The 14,708-nt window shown below is 35.2% G+C and overlaps 2 protein-coding genes across 2 annotated transcripts; both read right to left on the reverse strand.

Moving 5' to 3' along the window:
* Window positions 1-655: 655 nt before the first annotated feature.
* LOC114730919 (uncharacterized) lies at window positions 656-5,626 on the reverse strand. The gene is made up of 5 exons (XM_028918027.1): window positions 5,015-5,626; window positions 3,344-3,823; window positions 3,212-3,256; window positions 2,213-2,971; window positions 656-1,336 (listed from the first exon to the last, which is right to left on the reverse strand). Exons 1-5 carry the CDS (start codon window positions 5,624-5,626, stop codon window positions 656-658), a joined length of 2,577 nt encoding a protein of 858 aa, XP_028773860.1.
* A 552-nt stretch (window positions 5,627-6,178) lies between these two features.
* LOC114730920 (probable disease resistance protein At4g27220) lies at window positions 6,179-10,817 on the reverse strand. The gene is made up of 4 exons (XM_028918028.1): window positions 8,043-10,817; window positions 6,701-6,785; window positions 6,258-6,622; window positions 6,179-6,193 (listed from the first exon to the last, which is right to left on the reverse strand). Exons 1-4 carry the CDS (start codon window positions 10,815-10,817, stop codon window positions 6,179-6,181), a joined length of 3,240 nt encoding a protein of 1,079 aa, XP_028773861.1.
* Window positions 10,818-14,708: the final 3,891 nt, after the last annotated feature.

The raw sequence follows: 14,708 nt of genomic DNA on the forward strand, positions 1-14,708 counted from the left end.
CCACTTGCTTAACAAGCTTGGGCCAGAGACTAAACAACACCTAGCCCAATCGGAGAATATTGACATTCAACGACCCAGGTAGTCACCCATTTGATAACCAATAAATCAGGAACTTATGACACCAAAAATTACACTGAAACTGAAGAAGCAAAGATCAATGGATTGCCAAGAAAAAGAAAAATGTTATACAATAACTATTTGTTACTTCAATGAAATAATGTGGTAGAGAAACGATGAGTCAATTTTAGCTAACTTTACATCTCTAAAAGCTAGAAAATTTTGCAACCTCATAATATTTGAACCTAACAACAGCTGAACAGCAAGAAAACCATAACTTCCACTAAGACATGAATGGCTCAACATCAAGAAGATAACGCCCAAGTTATAAGCTTTTGCCCTTTTTTTTTTTTTTAAATCCTTTTTCCCTTTATTAGCATTTCTAAAAAGTTCATGAAGAAGTCTGTATAAAGAGCATCATGAAAGCAATTTGTGTAATGTATGTATGTATGCACGTATGTATGTATTCCAAACAAAACTACCTTTATAATGCTTTGGTCAAAAGGTGACCATAGAGCTTGCAAATACATGAATACTCAGCGAGTGCATTACGTACCTCATCAATGAAGTTCCTCTTGGGCCTAGGAATGATCAATTTTCACGGAGCCCTCATGGTTGCATAACAACAACTCTCCATTTTTGAGCAATCCCTAATAGTTATTTCCCGGCAAGACGGCATCTCAAACTGGTAATTACTCGAGCAGAAACATTTAAGGTTGGGAAGATGAAAAAGCGTCAGCCACTTCAGTTCTGGGAATACAATCTTCTCGGCCTTGTTGGACTCTCCTCCCTCCTCTGTTGTGACTATCTCCTCTATCATCTCACATTCATAAACTGATAGCTCTTGCAGTTGCACAAGGGTCCTGGCTATGGAAGGAGGGAACACACTTCTTAGACCATCACAACACCCGATGTTTAGCTTTCTAAGATTATGAAAACCTAAGACTACTTCACCGTGGTTTTTGCATATGTGCATTAGTTTGGGTAGAGAGCACAAATGCATTTCTTGTAGATTATATTCATACAATGCCATAGCATTAGCATGCTCTTTTTCTTCATTTGCTTGTACTCCTTCTGATTCAAATATCTCCACCAGTGAGCAACATTCTCGGACCTTGATCTGTTTCAAATGTTGCAGTCTATGCAGCATGTTGGATGGAACACAGTTCAACAGCTTCTCGCAACCTTCAACAACCAGTTCTGTTACTCTTGTTATGTAGCCCAGGAGGATTTTATCTTGCTCAATCCAATTGATTGTCTTTGATCTTTGAAATGCTGCCTGAAATGGAAAGGTGTTGTCATGTTGACGAGAAAACCTAAGATTCTTCGATATAGATTGCTAAGGTTACTTTTGCCCTGTAAAAGTTTATAAACAGAATAGTTGTATCTTGATTATAAAAAATAGTGTAACTTGCACAGATTTCCTGTTAATCTTATTAAAACTAGTATTATTCCCTTTGCAAATGCTCATGGAATAAAAAGCATCACATTTTATTGAACAGTAAAACAAAAATAATCGTTATACTTCATAAAGTAGAATATGCTGCATTGTATAGTTACTTTTTCCCCACAGAAGTTTATAAGCAGGATAGTTATATGTTGTTTATAAAAATAGTGTAAATTGTTCAGACTTACCTTCAATTTTACTAAAATTATACTCCACTATTGTCAAAACTAATGTAAACCCCACATAAATTTTACTAGAAATAGATATACTTATATATTTTTCCCTTGGAACAAAGAGCAATTTATGTGAACTTTCCCTAAATGTTGTTGAAACTGCACAATTTCATTTTTAAAGTATATACAGATCAATATTAAAAAATAAATAAAAAGAATTGAGGTCTGTATAATGTCTATACAATTCAGAGGTTTGTATGATTTTTTTTAAAACTTTCTGGAGGGGTTTGTATCTGGTTTGAAAACAGAATAAATATCATTGTAATTTTATCAAAATTCAAGGATGGCTCATGAAATTTACATTTTATTTTCAAATAAAAGCAGTGGATATTTTTAAAATAGGTCTCCAGGAAATTGCAACAAAATTTAGGAGATGTCCATGTAAATCAAGTATCAAAGAGAAATGAGAAATTCCATGGAAGCTGGAACTTGGAATTTGGAATTAAAGAGGTGGAGAAATCATACACATGGTTACCTTCAAATCTCCTGAATGAGCTTGGTAGATTGTCATATTAAGGTCTCCCATGATGTCTACATACTCAAAGGATCCTTTGTATATTTTAGAAAGCTTTGGTATACTTACTGCTCCATAGGAAAAGGTCGTCATCTTTGGGCATTTTTCAATTACCATTTCTTCGCAGAAGGGAAGTTCAAAATCTACACTTTCTGGGCAAAAACATTTGAGACTGGGAAGATGACGAAGCTCCAACCTGTTCAGCAACGGAAACAATATCTCAGCTCTATTTGCTCCTTCAGATTCTTCTTCAGCTTCCTTCATTACTATCTCCTCCATCATTTGACAACCGTGTACACGAAGGTGTTGTAGTTGGACAAGACTTTTGGCCATAGAAGGTGACAGTATACCCTTCAAATTGCCACAGTATTCAACCTTCAATATTCTCAGCTTCTGGAAGTCCAAAATCTCTTCATGATTTTTCCATATGCGAATCAGCTTAGGCAGAAAATGCAAGTTCATGACTTCTAGCTCATAGTGTATCATGCTATGCCTCTTCTTTCTGTTTATTCCTTCTGATTCAAACACTTCAATCAGTGAACCACAGTCTTTTACTGTGAGGTTCTTCAGATTCTGAAACAGGTGTATCACATTGGATGGGACTAGAGTCAGTAAACTTTGAAATTTTTCAATAGTCATCTCTGTTTCTTTCATAAAGTAGCTAAGCATGCCTTGTTCCTCCTTGAGCCAGCCAAGATTCTCTGATGTTTGAAAAGCTAACTGCAAAACCCACATCCACGTGTTAACAAAAATTGTTTTTTTTTTAATTAATCTCAATAAAAATGATAATTGAAGAAAATTGAAGAGTTCTGAAGAAATTCTTGTGGGGACATGAGCTACTACGAAGGTACCAATACAAGAATAAAATTTAAGCAATTAAAGCGCTTGAATCTTGCAATGTTATGCTTAAGGATATGTAGCTTTCAAGTGCTTAAGTTATCGCTTTTGGCTAGAACAAACCTCTGAGTAGCCATAACCCCATAAGAATTGCTCCCCTGTTGCTTCCTTTAGAATTTTAATTAGATGATGAAAAAGAAAGCCTAACAAATGCAAATTTTATAGATGAGAAAGGACGCAAAGAACTGAGCTTACAATTCCTTTGGAAAGTTGAGCAGTGGTGTTCAGATCTCCCATCCATACGACTTTGGTAAGGTTTCCAACTTTCATGGTAATACCTTTTAGCTTTGGAGTGTTTGGAAATCCATATGAGAATACCTCCATCCTATGGCAATTTCCAAAACACACTTCTTGCAGTAACGGGAAATCCAAGTCATAGGAACCATGGCAGAAGGCTTCAAGTTTGGACAGGCGTTCAAGTTTCAGACGCTTCAATCTAGGGAACACAATCCTGAAAAAGTTTGTACGAATTTCTTCTTTTGATACTATTTCCTTTACGTTCTCACAATCACATATCTCTAGCTCCTGCAGATGCAGAAGACTTGCTGAGGATGATGCAGAGAACAAACAGCTAATTTTTTTGCATTCCTTTATCCCTAGGTAAGTTAGATGTGAAAACCAAAAGCAGCCTAGAGAAGGAGCATTCCTTATCATTCTCTGTTCATCATTAGCAACCTACAAAATGAAGATGTTGTTGTAATATTTCATCTTTCATTCAACTACGACAAAACAGAAATTAACTATCATATTTACTTTACGTTAACATAACTTTTGAATTATTTGTTAAATGTAACAATTAACTATCTAAACTTTCCTGCTGTCCATCTCACTGCAAAATAACTTTGACTTTAATATAGTCGAGGATTGATAAATAATATAAGACACATAAGGTCGCAATAGATAAGTGCATATTTTATAGTTAAATAGGAATATATTTTGAATTATATTTGATTAAATTTATAAATATTTTATACCTATCTAATTAATTATATATATATTTTCCTCTGTACACACTCAATTATAGGATAAAAAGTATTTTTGCTACAAAATCTACTTATGTTCAATTTTTATTTTGCGGCCAAAATTATCAAATAAAGAAAATATGGAAAGAAGAAAATCAGAAAAGGAAAAGAAAGAATGGAGGAAACAAAACAAGATCAGTTAAAAGTCCCCATTTAAAAATTTTATTAGCAAGATTAGGACATTTTAAGAACAACAATCACTACTATTGCGAAGACATAAAGAGTGAAGTTTAGTCATCCCATGTTGATCGAAAACAAAATTAAAGTTTTGTCATCCCATTAGGTGAAATTCAATCCCCATCGATTGGATCAACGTTTATTGCTTCTCTTGTTTAGTTTCGATAAATTTTGATTTTCATTTAATTACTATCTTGTGTTATAACTAAATTTAATTGGATTGGTAAAACTCAGCCTCCCTGTGGGTTCAACATCAAAATACTCCAGCTAATTTACTACTACAATCCCATATGCTTATGGCACCGATCACCTATGTAAAATTCTGAGAAAATCATATTGGAGACACTTGTAATTTTTTTCAGTTTTCATTTTTTCCCCCTCTTAATTTAATTTTTAATTTGGCTCTATTAACATTGTTAACCCTTACATAGTCACTAAAAATGCTAATAGAACAAAGTTACAAGAGCTTTTGGTGCTGAAAAAGTAAAATTAAATGATTTAATTAAGGAAAAAAAAAACACATAGGTACCAAAGTAAAAATTGAGAGAAAATATAGGTACCTCTAATATGGTTTTCTCAAATTTATGGATAAATGTATATTTAACCATTCAAGATAAAATCATACTGTGAAAGAAACAAGAAATAAATGAACATTTAGCTATTCTACCTGATCTTGTTGATGATGGCCGTTGCCTCTGTGTTTCTTTAAAGATGGCTGCTCAGGAATACAAGGTTGGTAGCAGAAGCTCACAAGATTTGGCAGATGGCTTAAAGTAAGAGACTGTACTTGATCAAATGAAGTCAGGTCTGTTGTCCACTCTCCATTCTTGATGATAACTTCTAGCACGCTGCAGTTAATAATGTTGATGCTCTTCAGGGATGGAAACTCTAACACAAATGAATCTTTGGAGATGGATGTTGCATGATCTGGTAATGCATTCTCAAAAACTTCAAGAGAGTTTGCAGAAGACAATACAACTGAACCATCTTCGCTTTTGACTAGTTGCTCCACCATCCTACAGTTTGATATCTTCACATCTTGCAATTTCACAAGAAGCCTGGCTATGGAATGAGAGAACAGATATCTTAAATTCTGACAAGCTTCTAAACTTAGCAGCGTGAGGTTGTTGAAGCCGGTGATTTCCACTGGACTTGTCAACATGGGCACCAGTTTTACTATACAGTTTGCACTAGCCTTGGAATGCTGGTTTTGTTCAAGCTGGAATATAGCATCCAATGAATCCCAGCCTTTGACTTGAAGTTGTTCCAGATTTGGCATGTTGGTTCTCATTTCTTCCCTAGTATATTTTTCCTTGGCATGAGTAGATATATGGTCCCTCTTCAAATTAGCCTGAAGAGAAATTTAGTAAGGTTAAACGAGAGACTAATGTCAGAAAATGGTAAAAAGGACAGTGTGTCTAGAGATATATATTTCTTGTCTCAGCCCCCCCCCCCAATCAATATTGCATAGGGTATTTGTTAGAGAGATAAATATGGAAAATAAACTATCAGACTTCTTTAGTAGGTTATGAGATAACAATTCCTTGAGCTTTGAACGTACAGCTGCAGACTTGATTGATAAGAACAGAAACAGAGAGACAAGTACACACATTTGATTAATTAGATGATACCTGGTTGCTGATCTCTCCTGCTCCTTGGAAATTTGATTTGGCCATTGAGTTGGAAATCTTAATGTTTGATGGGGTGCATCCAAGACAACAAGGGAGAAACCTAGGAGTGCTGAAACCAACATCCTGGAGGGTAGAATCTGAAAAGGAGTTGCTGAGATTCTCTTGCTTTGCTAGGTCTTGAATTGGCATTGAAGATGTCTTCAGCTGGGGACAACCTTCAATGCATAAATATCTCAGACATGGCCAGGCTAGGTCATAACAATCTGGACAAATGCTCACAAGGTTTGGAAGATCCTTAAGTGTCAAAGAATCTAACTTGGCGAACAGAAGAGTCTCCACTATCCCTTGTTCTCCTCCATCATCATCCCCAACAACTTTCTCCATCAACTGGCAACTGTGTATCTCCAGCTTCTGAAGCTTTGCGAGTGTTCTGGCAATGGTGGGAATGAAGATACTTCTTAAAGCATCACATTTCTTGACTTTGAGTGATCTCAAGTTCTGAAAGCCTTGAACATAACTTGGAACATTACTCCAAATATGTCTTAGCTTGCTAAGCCAAGATATCTCTATTTCTTTGAGCTGAGAAAATAGCATAGGAACTGGCTGGCCTTCCATTTCCGACCGTTTCAAGTCAAAGACAGTATCTAACAAAGAACACTCAAGTAATAAGATTTTCTCCAATTTTGGGAATTGGGGCATCCACTTGGATTCAAATAGTGTACCGCCAATGTGAACAGATGCGTCAGCTCCTAATATTGAGTTGGACCCTAGCAGATGTTGACCATCTTCAAGCTTCTGTTCTTGAACCTGTAAAAATCCATTGCATGGCTCATTTACATCACCAATTTTATGAGATATGACTTCACTTAGAAACTTTATGGAATAAGATCAAACGAATCAACTTAACTCGCTAACTCATTGGCTAGGTGGGTTAGACCATTTGAACATTTTTTTTTTTTTTTTACAATAATTTATGCAGGGGTTCAAGCTCAACCCAAGCCATCGGCAATGTACTTGAATAGCTCCTTCTAGGTGATATCAATGTTAAGCAGGGCGAAACCTACATTATACCCTTAGGTATTAACTTAGGCACTCCCATTTTAGGATGCTTCCCAGACGCCACAACGGGGAATTGAACCTCTCCCCTTTGGATAGAAGGGTGTGATTCTTGCCACTAAACCTACGAACAATGGGTGAATATTGTTTTTTTTCTTAAGAACCTCAAATATAATAATATCTCCCGAGTTAATACACCAAATATTAGAAACATAATCCTAAATTAAATTTAAAAAATATCTTAAATTCCATGATTCTTGATTCCAATTTCTTGATTTTTTATGATAAAACTATTTCTACGAGACAACATCTATAACTTCTTGAAGTTTAAAACAGTAAAATGACATAAGACATTTGAATGCTTTCTTTTTGTTATGACAATATATTAGAAAATTAGATGTTTGAACCATTTTTGCTAATCTTTAATTTTTCTGATAAGTTAAACCAATTAATGTACTTAATCTACTAGGTAAGTCAAATTTGGACTTTCAACTCATCAGATTAAAGTAAGTTAAATGAGTCATCCCATTTTAACCCATAATCTATGATAAGTTCACTTATTTAACTCATCTAACTTGGCTTAATGGCTTTAGGCTCAGCACACTGTACTTTATATTATTTAACTCACTCACACACACACACACACACACACATTTATGCTTCCTAATCATGTGACCAAAGAAAACTAAGTTATTACACAAAAGAATTTGTCATTACTGTTAATGTCATTTAAATCAAATGTATGGATTTAAAAAAAGGAAACAATTTAGTGGTGTGGTAATTAATGTGAATCATAAATTCAATATATGAGAATCATAATCTTACATCTATATTAATTAGTATTTGTAATCATTTAAGAAGGATAAAAGTAATCAACATGACATATTTCTGCAAAACCAATGACGAATTCTTTTCATGCACCATACAAACTGGCTTGCATATACAAGATGTGAAATATCATATGTGGAAGATAGGCAACAAAGTGGTAATTAATAGGAAGAAGCATACCTGGGAATTTAAGAGATGAAGCTCATTGTTATGATCCGGTATAGCGAACCCAACAAGGCTTGGAAGTTCTTGTAGCTTCAGTTCCACTAAATTTGTGAACTTGATCACTGAATTCCCATCATGGATTTGTTTGGAGAAAATACATTCAATCCCATAGCATTCAGTCACATGCAAGCATTGAAGCATCCCAACACTTGACTTCTGAGATGGTGAAAAGACATACTTCAACTTTTTGCAGAATTCTACTTTCAGATCACTCAAGCTGCCAAGGCATTGGCGACTAGAGGTGAAACTCTTGGCATGGCATATCTCCCTTAAATTGTCCAAATTGTGCAGAGACAATGATTGAACCAGTGGGAAGACACAACTTGAAGCATCGACAGTTTCATCTGTCAAGTACTTCAGATCATTGCAGAACTCAATGCTGAGATTTTTTAAGTGCGGAAAACCTTCTTCATCCAACTCATAGATCACGTTTTCTAATTGTTTTACATCCACAAGGTTGAGAATTTCAGATTTCTTAAGCAATTGTTGAATTGCCACATTCTCTTTAATATCGTTATGGTACACACCATTTAGTTTAAGGATGTTAGGGTGTAGATATCCTCGACGACCAAAGCCATGAGAAAGAGTAGTTGAGTCTCTCACATAGATCCAGAACTTAACCAAGCTTTTTAACTCCAAATCTTTAGGAAAAACATGAATTCCTGTTATTGAAATCTCAAGAACTTTTAGCTGATGAGAAAGAAATTTGAGGTCTGCAAGAATGGAATTCTTTTCCTCCCAATGGAAATTCCTGACTCTAAGATAAAGTTCTTCTAAGTTAGATAAGCTAGCTAGGACCCCGGAAGACATCTGATCAAGATCATTGCATTCTGTCAAATCCAACAGTCTTAGAAGGCTTAGTTTGCCTATTTCTGCTGGCAATTCTTTGATATTTGAGTGGGCAAAGCTTAACACTTCCAGTTTCCTTAGCTCCTTACAGATTACCGATATGTCTCCAACCTGACAATCTTCCAACCGTAAGGTGCAGAGGCTATTGAGTGATCGGAATGGAGATGACACTGATGGAATGCACAGATTGCTTATGCCTAAAACCGTTAGCTTGCTCATGTTATGGAAGAAATTTTCTGAAATCGGTTCTCTTCTCTTTAAATAAACTTGTAAAAGTCTAAGGTTTGGACACTGCAAACGCTTAGGATGCATCTTAATCTCATCAAACACAAGTGAGATTGCACTATGATGCCATATGAACTCCTTTGACCCCGTCTGTCCGGCATCATATTTCACTGCAAATCCATGCTCTTCTTTGGATCCAATTGTTATGACAGTATCACGAACGACATCATGCATTTTCACACACTCTTCCTCATTGCTGTCCAGCAACAAAAACCGCTTCTTTAGAGTATCAACCAAGGTATGCACTCGATTCCTTGCTTTACACAAAGCACCCAGATCCTTGAACAAACCCAAGCCCACTCCATATCTGAGAAGAACTTCAATAGGAATGTCAAAGTCTTCTGGGAATAAGCAACAAAGCAAAAGGAGAAACTTAGCTTCTTTGTTGCCTAGAAAGTTATAGCTTAATTCAATACATGAATATATAGAATATTCTTGCATCTCTGAGAAGGAAGTTAGTGAGGACTTTCTCAGCTGATCAAGTGCATCCTCCCATGCATGCTTTTCCTTGTTCCCTAGTGCTTTTGCTATTGTGACAATAGCAATTGGCAAACCCCTACATTCATTTGCAACCTCTTTTGCTATGTTATGAATCTCAGCTTTGTCCGCAACATGACCACCTACCGTATCCCTGAAGAGATCCCATGCTTCTTCTTTAGAGAGAACGGGCATAGTGAAGTTCCTCTGACTTATCATCCTGTGGCACACATCTTCATTTCTTGATGTGAATAAAATTTTGCAGCCCTTGTGACACTGCCCATTTGAAGGAAGCCCTATCAACTCGAAATCCAGCTCTGTCCATACATCATCCAGCACTACGAGGACCTTATTGATCTTGTTAAGCCTCTCAAGTAGTTGGCCCGCCCTTCCTTGTAGAGTTTCCTTATCAAATTTCAAGCCTAAGGTGTCACCAATTTGACCTTGAATCTTTCTATAGTCAGGAACTTGGGACACTATAGCCATTGAAATTTCATCAAACACCTTATCTGCTTCCAAAATTTTGATGAGCTCTTTCACCAATGTGGTTTTCCCCACACCACCCATCCCACAAACGCTTAACCTGTTGAACTCATCACCCTTCAATTTCTCTACAACCTCGGCCATAATTGATTCTCTTGAGGCAAAGCTCTTAATTCCTTCTGTGAACGTGGATCCTAGTGTTGGTAAAGGTGCAGGGTAGGATATGAAGTCAAATTTTTGCTCCTTCAGGGAAACAAGATCTTGCGCCATTTTTCCTGCTTTCTTGCTCAGTGAATAACGAAACACCAAATTTGGACACAACCCATTGAGGCATTTCTTGTTCTTGTTGACAAACTCATCATCGTACACTTTATGTAATTCATTTTCTACAACGTTATCCACTTTGTTGAGCCAGTGTTCAACATTTAGAGCAATGTGACGTCCATTCCTTCTGTCTGCGTCCACCATTCCTTCAATCGCACCCTTCCTGTCTTGCAAATTGTTGAGTTCTTTCTTCATTTTATTGATATTTTTGTCATAGTGAATCAGATGTTTGAATTGCGACGTGACTGGATCCATTAACATCTCCCCAAGTTTTGACACAATTCCTGTCCCGATTGCCACTAGAAACTCCATTTTGCTTTAGCCTGAGTTCACGTATGCTTGTCACCCTGCTCTATTCACCATTAAGCCAAGCCCATCCCCCACCCCAAAAAAAAAAAAAAAAAGCAAAATCAATTCTGAGGTTTCAAGCAATTTATTAGGATTTGGTTCGCTGTGGATTAAAGTTATTATGGACTAACGGTTACTTTGTTCACCAAATTCTCTCTCTACGGAAAAATTGATGTTCTGGTTGTATGCATAACTTTTATTTTATAAAAAAACAGGTCATCATGAAAAATAATTAAAACAAAACTTCTCTCACGTATTTACAAAATCATTTAGGGTTTGTTTGGTTTCCTATTTTCAAAATGCCTTTTGGTTAAAAAAATGCTTGAAAATATGTTTTCAATTATATGTTATGAAAAACAAAAGAAGTTAAAATTTATTTTAAAAAAAAAAAAAGGACGTTTTTTATGCTTCGTTATTTTTTTCCTACAAAATTAGAGAAAAGATATATAATAAAAGGGTTAAGATACATTCAGTACATCCAGCACTCTAAACATATTTTTTTTCCAGGTGCACCTATTAAAAGAGCATTTAGTATGAGAGATTGTGTGATGAATACAAGTCCAAAAAGAGAGCCCAATCTCAAAAAAACCAGCCTATTATGATTTATGAGGGACAACCTCTTAACCTTATAAACCACCCAACACATGTAAAATTCCTTTATATGGGACTTATGACATATTGCCCATTTGCTTGTTACTTAGAATTAAATAAATTCATATATGTAAGATTAGGGAATATTAATATCATGGAAGGAGGTTTGTATTCTCTAATCTCAACTATATGGGTTTGTCAAATCCCAAGTAACAAGCAATTTCTCATACTAATCTTCTTTTAATAAATTTTTTCAATCTCAATCTCAAACCTTTTTTTTTTTTTTTAGTAGGATGGTATCGCTATCTCCTCCGGTATCCCACACCACATTGGGTGCAGACTAATCCGGAGCGCCCCCCAAAAGAGGACTTCCCAGGATTCGAGCCCCAGACCTGGTGGGTACGCGGCGCCTTGCCCTCCCCTTATCGAACCAGTCGGACCAGCCCTCCTGGGCTTAAACCTCATTTTTCATTCTTAATGTTTCATAGCAAATGGGACCATAAAGTAAACTTTTCTTCATAAGAAACCTGAATTATACGCTTTTTCAACCACATCACTCATAAAGAATCTGGCCTTAGCTTCATCCCTTATGCTCATCAGCCTTGTTTTCCATAGATTTATTTTCTCAATATCCACCAAATAAGGGCCTGTTTGTTTTTGTTCTTTGTTTTCTTGTTCTTAAAACAATTTTATAAAATTATTTTTAAGAACAAGTTTTGAAAACAAAAAAACAAAAGAATTTGTTTGGATAATAATTTTAAAAAAATCATGTTTTAAAAAAATTATAAAAAATCATATTTGATAGGTGATAGTTGTCGTTACTAATAATAAGTGATAGATAGTAGATGAGAAGAGAAGAAAATTTTTCAAAACTTTTCAAAACAAAAAATAAAAAACACCCAAAACAAAAACAAGAAAACATTTAAAAGTTGTTTTGGTTTTTAAAAACATGGTACTATTTTTTGTTTTTTAAAACAATCAACTAAAAATAAATTACCAAACAAGTTTTTTTGTTTTTCTGTTTTTAAAAACAAAAAATTGTTTTCCCAAAAAAAAACCAAACAAGCCCTAAATTTTCCCCCATCAAGCATCAAAGCCATATCGCATGATACCCAACAATATAGTGAAACAAAAAACAGAAAACTATATACTCCTCCGGTCCTTAATATAAGACCCATTTAACTAATTTGATTAGATTAAGAAAGTTAGGTAAGTTAGTTAATTACAAGAAAAGTGACATATTTTTCCTAAAACACCATAATCATCTTTCTTAATACCCCTCTCTCTCTCTTCTACTTGATTATGGTTGAGAGAGTATCTATAGGGATAATTTAGAGAAAATTGATAAATATGAGAAATGGGTCTTATATTTAGAACCAAAGCCAACTCAAGAATTGGGTCCTTTATTAAGGACCGGAGGAGTATATCTTTATTATTTAAAAGAAGGATTACGTAAAACAGGTTTGTTAAAATGGCCTCGCTACTTGGAGTGCAAAGTTTATTGGCTGCAGCTAAATTTAATCAAATGAACTTGCACGCCAGACCCTAAGCCGAAAGATCACAAGCGTAATAGATATGGCAATCTTGAATTAACAGAAGCTTTCATATATATAAAAAAGCTTACCACTGTACGTGCTGGAACTGAAGATCTGGGACAGACACAGCAGAAACAAGCGCCTCAAACTGATTCCAACAACGACCTAGGAGAACCAAAAGGCCGGCTAGAAGTTAATTGACGATGTTCTTTTAAATTTCAGAAAATGCAAAACAAGCTTGTATATTGAGAGTCAGACAAAGTTGGATGCTAACATTTATTTTTAATGGAGTCTTAATTAAATAACATATCTTCTTCCTTCCTCGTTGGTGCCAATAGTCAATCTTTTGTCGTATTAGCTGCACTGGAGAAAAAGTACTCTCAGAAATGAATACACACACACACACACACGTACGTATTGTATCACCTGCTTTGCTTCGAAGAAAGTCTGTTTGTAAGGTTCCTTTAATTTTTAATTTAATTCTGAGGATTATTTCGGTATATATTATGTGAGTAGTTATTGACCTAGCTATAGCTTTTCTCTCTCCTACAGATCTCGTATGCGTCAATTGTAAGATTCAGGAAAGCTATCGAAGAAACAGTTCATGAATTCTTACACATGTTTATTTAGTAAGTAGATATATCATGCATGTTCATGCACAGATCTCTGTGAAGAAACATGTTCGCCTTCCATTAACCACTCAAATATTGCTTTCAGATCCAAAGAAGATAAACCCAAATCAATCTCAGTGCAAAGATGATGGCCACAGACAGATGTTATATACAAATCTTCCAAACAATCCTTCTTTTCTTTCTGTCCTCACAAAATTATTGGTTAAAAAAGATAGTCAAACTTCGTGAGAAACAAGCCAGAAGGATACAAGGTAGCTTGCTTACTGGGTCTAGGGAATATATATATATATATATATATGTTGCAACATAGTATACGGCAAAGAAGGAATAATTAATCAAAGCAATCACCCATCTGAAAGGGCCCCACTGATATTGAAACTTTGATCACCTTTCCTGGCTGGAATTTTTCGAATAAAAGCGACCTGAAGTGTATATCACGAACTGACGAGGAAATTAAGAGAAGAAGAACGAGAAGGAGGAGAGAGGTTTTAGCATATTATATTATATGGTAACCTTGTAAATTTGAAGCCGTAGGGTCCTTAGTTAAGTATTTTTATCATTAAACTAAAAAGGAAACAATGTCCGTTGATGGGTATTCGTATAATTCTGGAATAACTTTATCATTAGACAATGCATTCAAAAAAACTAGAACAAAAGAGAGAAAGAAAGCGAGGTGGAAATAAACATGAGGTTTAAGGGGAAACCAAAGGGTTTGTTTGGTTCAAAATTTTAATAAACGAAACGGGAAAGGGGACAAGGGATGTATGTTAAAACACACTACGAAAATCCTTCTTTGAAAGGAAGTGTAAGCGGTTCGGATTTGGTTTGGGTGTTTATCTAAGATGAGCTGCTCATATCTTTTAGACGGTCCAAATTAAATATTTTTAATTAAATATTTTTAATAATAATAATTAAAATATTATCCTTATTTTAGACTCTACACTCATTAAAATAATTGTTTTTGAAAAGTAAAAATAAAAAGAAATTAAATCTACTGACAATCAGCAGGAAATTGGATGATCACCCAAATTGGTTCTAACCCTACAGGATGTGTTTTAGTATTTACTTGTGGTTATAAATGTCCCTAATCAAAATAT

Source organism: Neltuma alba, unplaced genomic scaffold (assembly GCF_004799145.2).
Source record: "Neltuma alba isolate B1F8T4 unplaced genomic scaffold, ASM479914v2 tig00012783_pilon, whole genome shotgun sequence".
Lineage (NCBI taxonomy): Eukaryota > Viridiplantae > Streptophyta > Magnoliopsida > Fabales > Fabaceae > Neltuma > Neltuma alba.

Coding starts and splice junctions, on each gene's coding strand:
- LOC114730919 (XM_028918027.1), bottom strand. CDS start 5,626: ATGCCAAATCTGGAACAACTTCAAGTCAAAGGCTGGGATTCATTGGAT. Junction 3,257..3,343: donor CTCAACTTTCCAAAGGAATT/GTAAGCTCAGTT, acceptor AAAATTCTAAAG/GAAGCAACAGGGGAGCAATT. Junction 2,972..3,211: donor GGGGTTATGGCTACTCAGAG/GTTTGTTCTAGC, acceptor TGGGTTTTGCAG/TTAGCTTTTCAAACATCAGA.
- LOC114730920 (XM_028918028.1), bottom strand. CDS start 10,817: ATGGAGTTTCTAGTGGCAATCGGGACAGGAATTGTGTCAAAACTTGGG. Junction 6,786..8,042: donor TTCATCTCTTAAATTCCCAG/GTATGCTTCTTC, acceptor GGATTTTTACAG/GTTCAAGAACAGAAGCTTGA. Junction 6,623..6,700: donor CGCATCTGTTCACATTGGCG/GTACACTATTTG, acceptor GTTCTTTGTTAG/ATACTGTCTTTGACTTGAAA.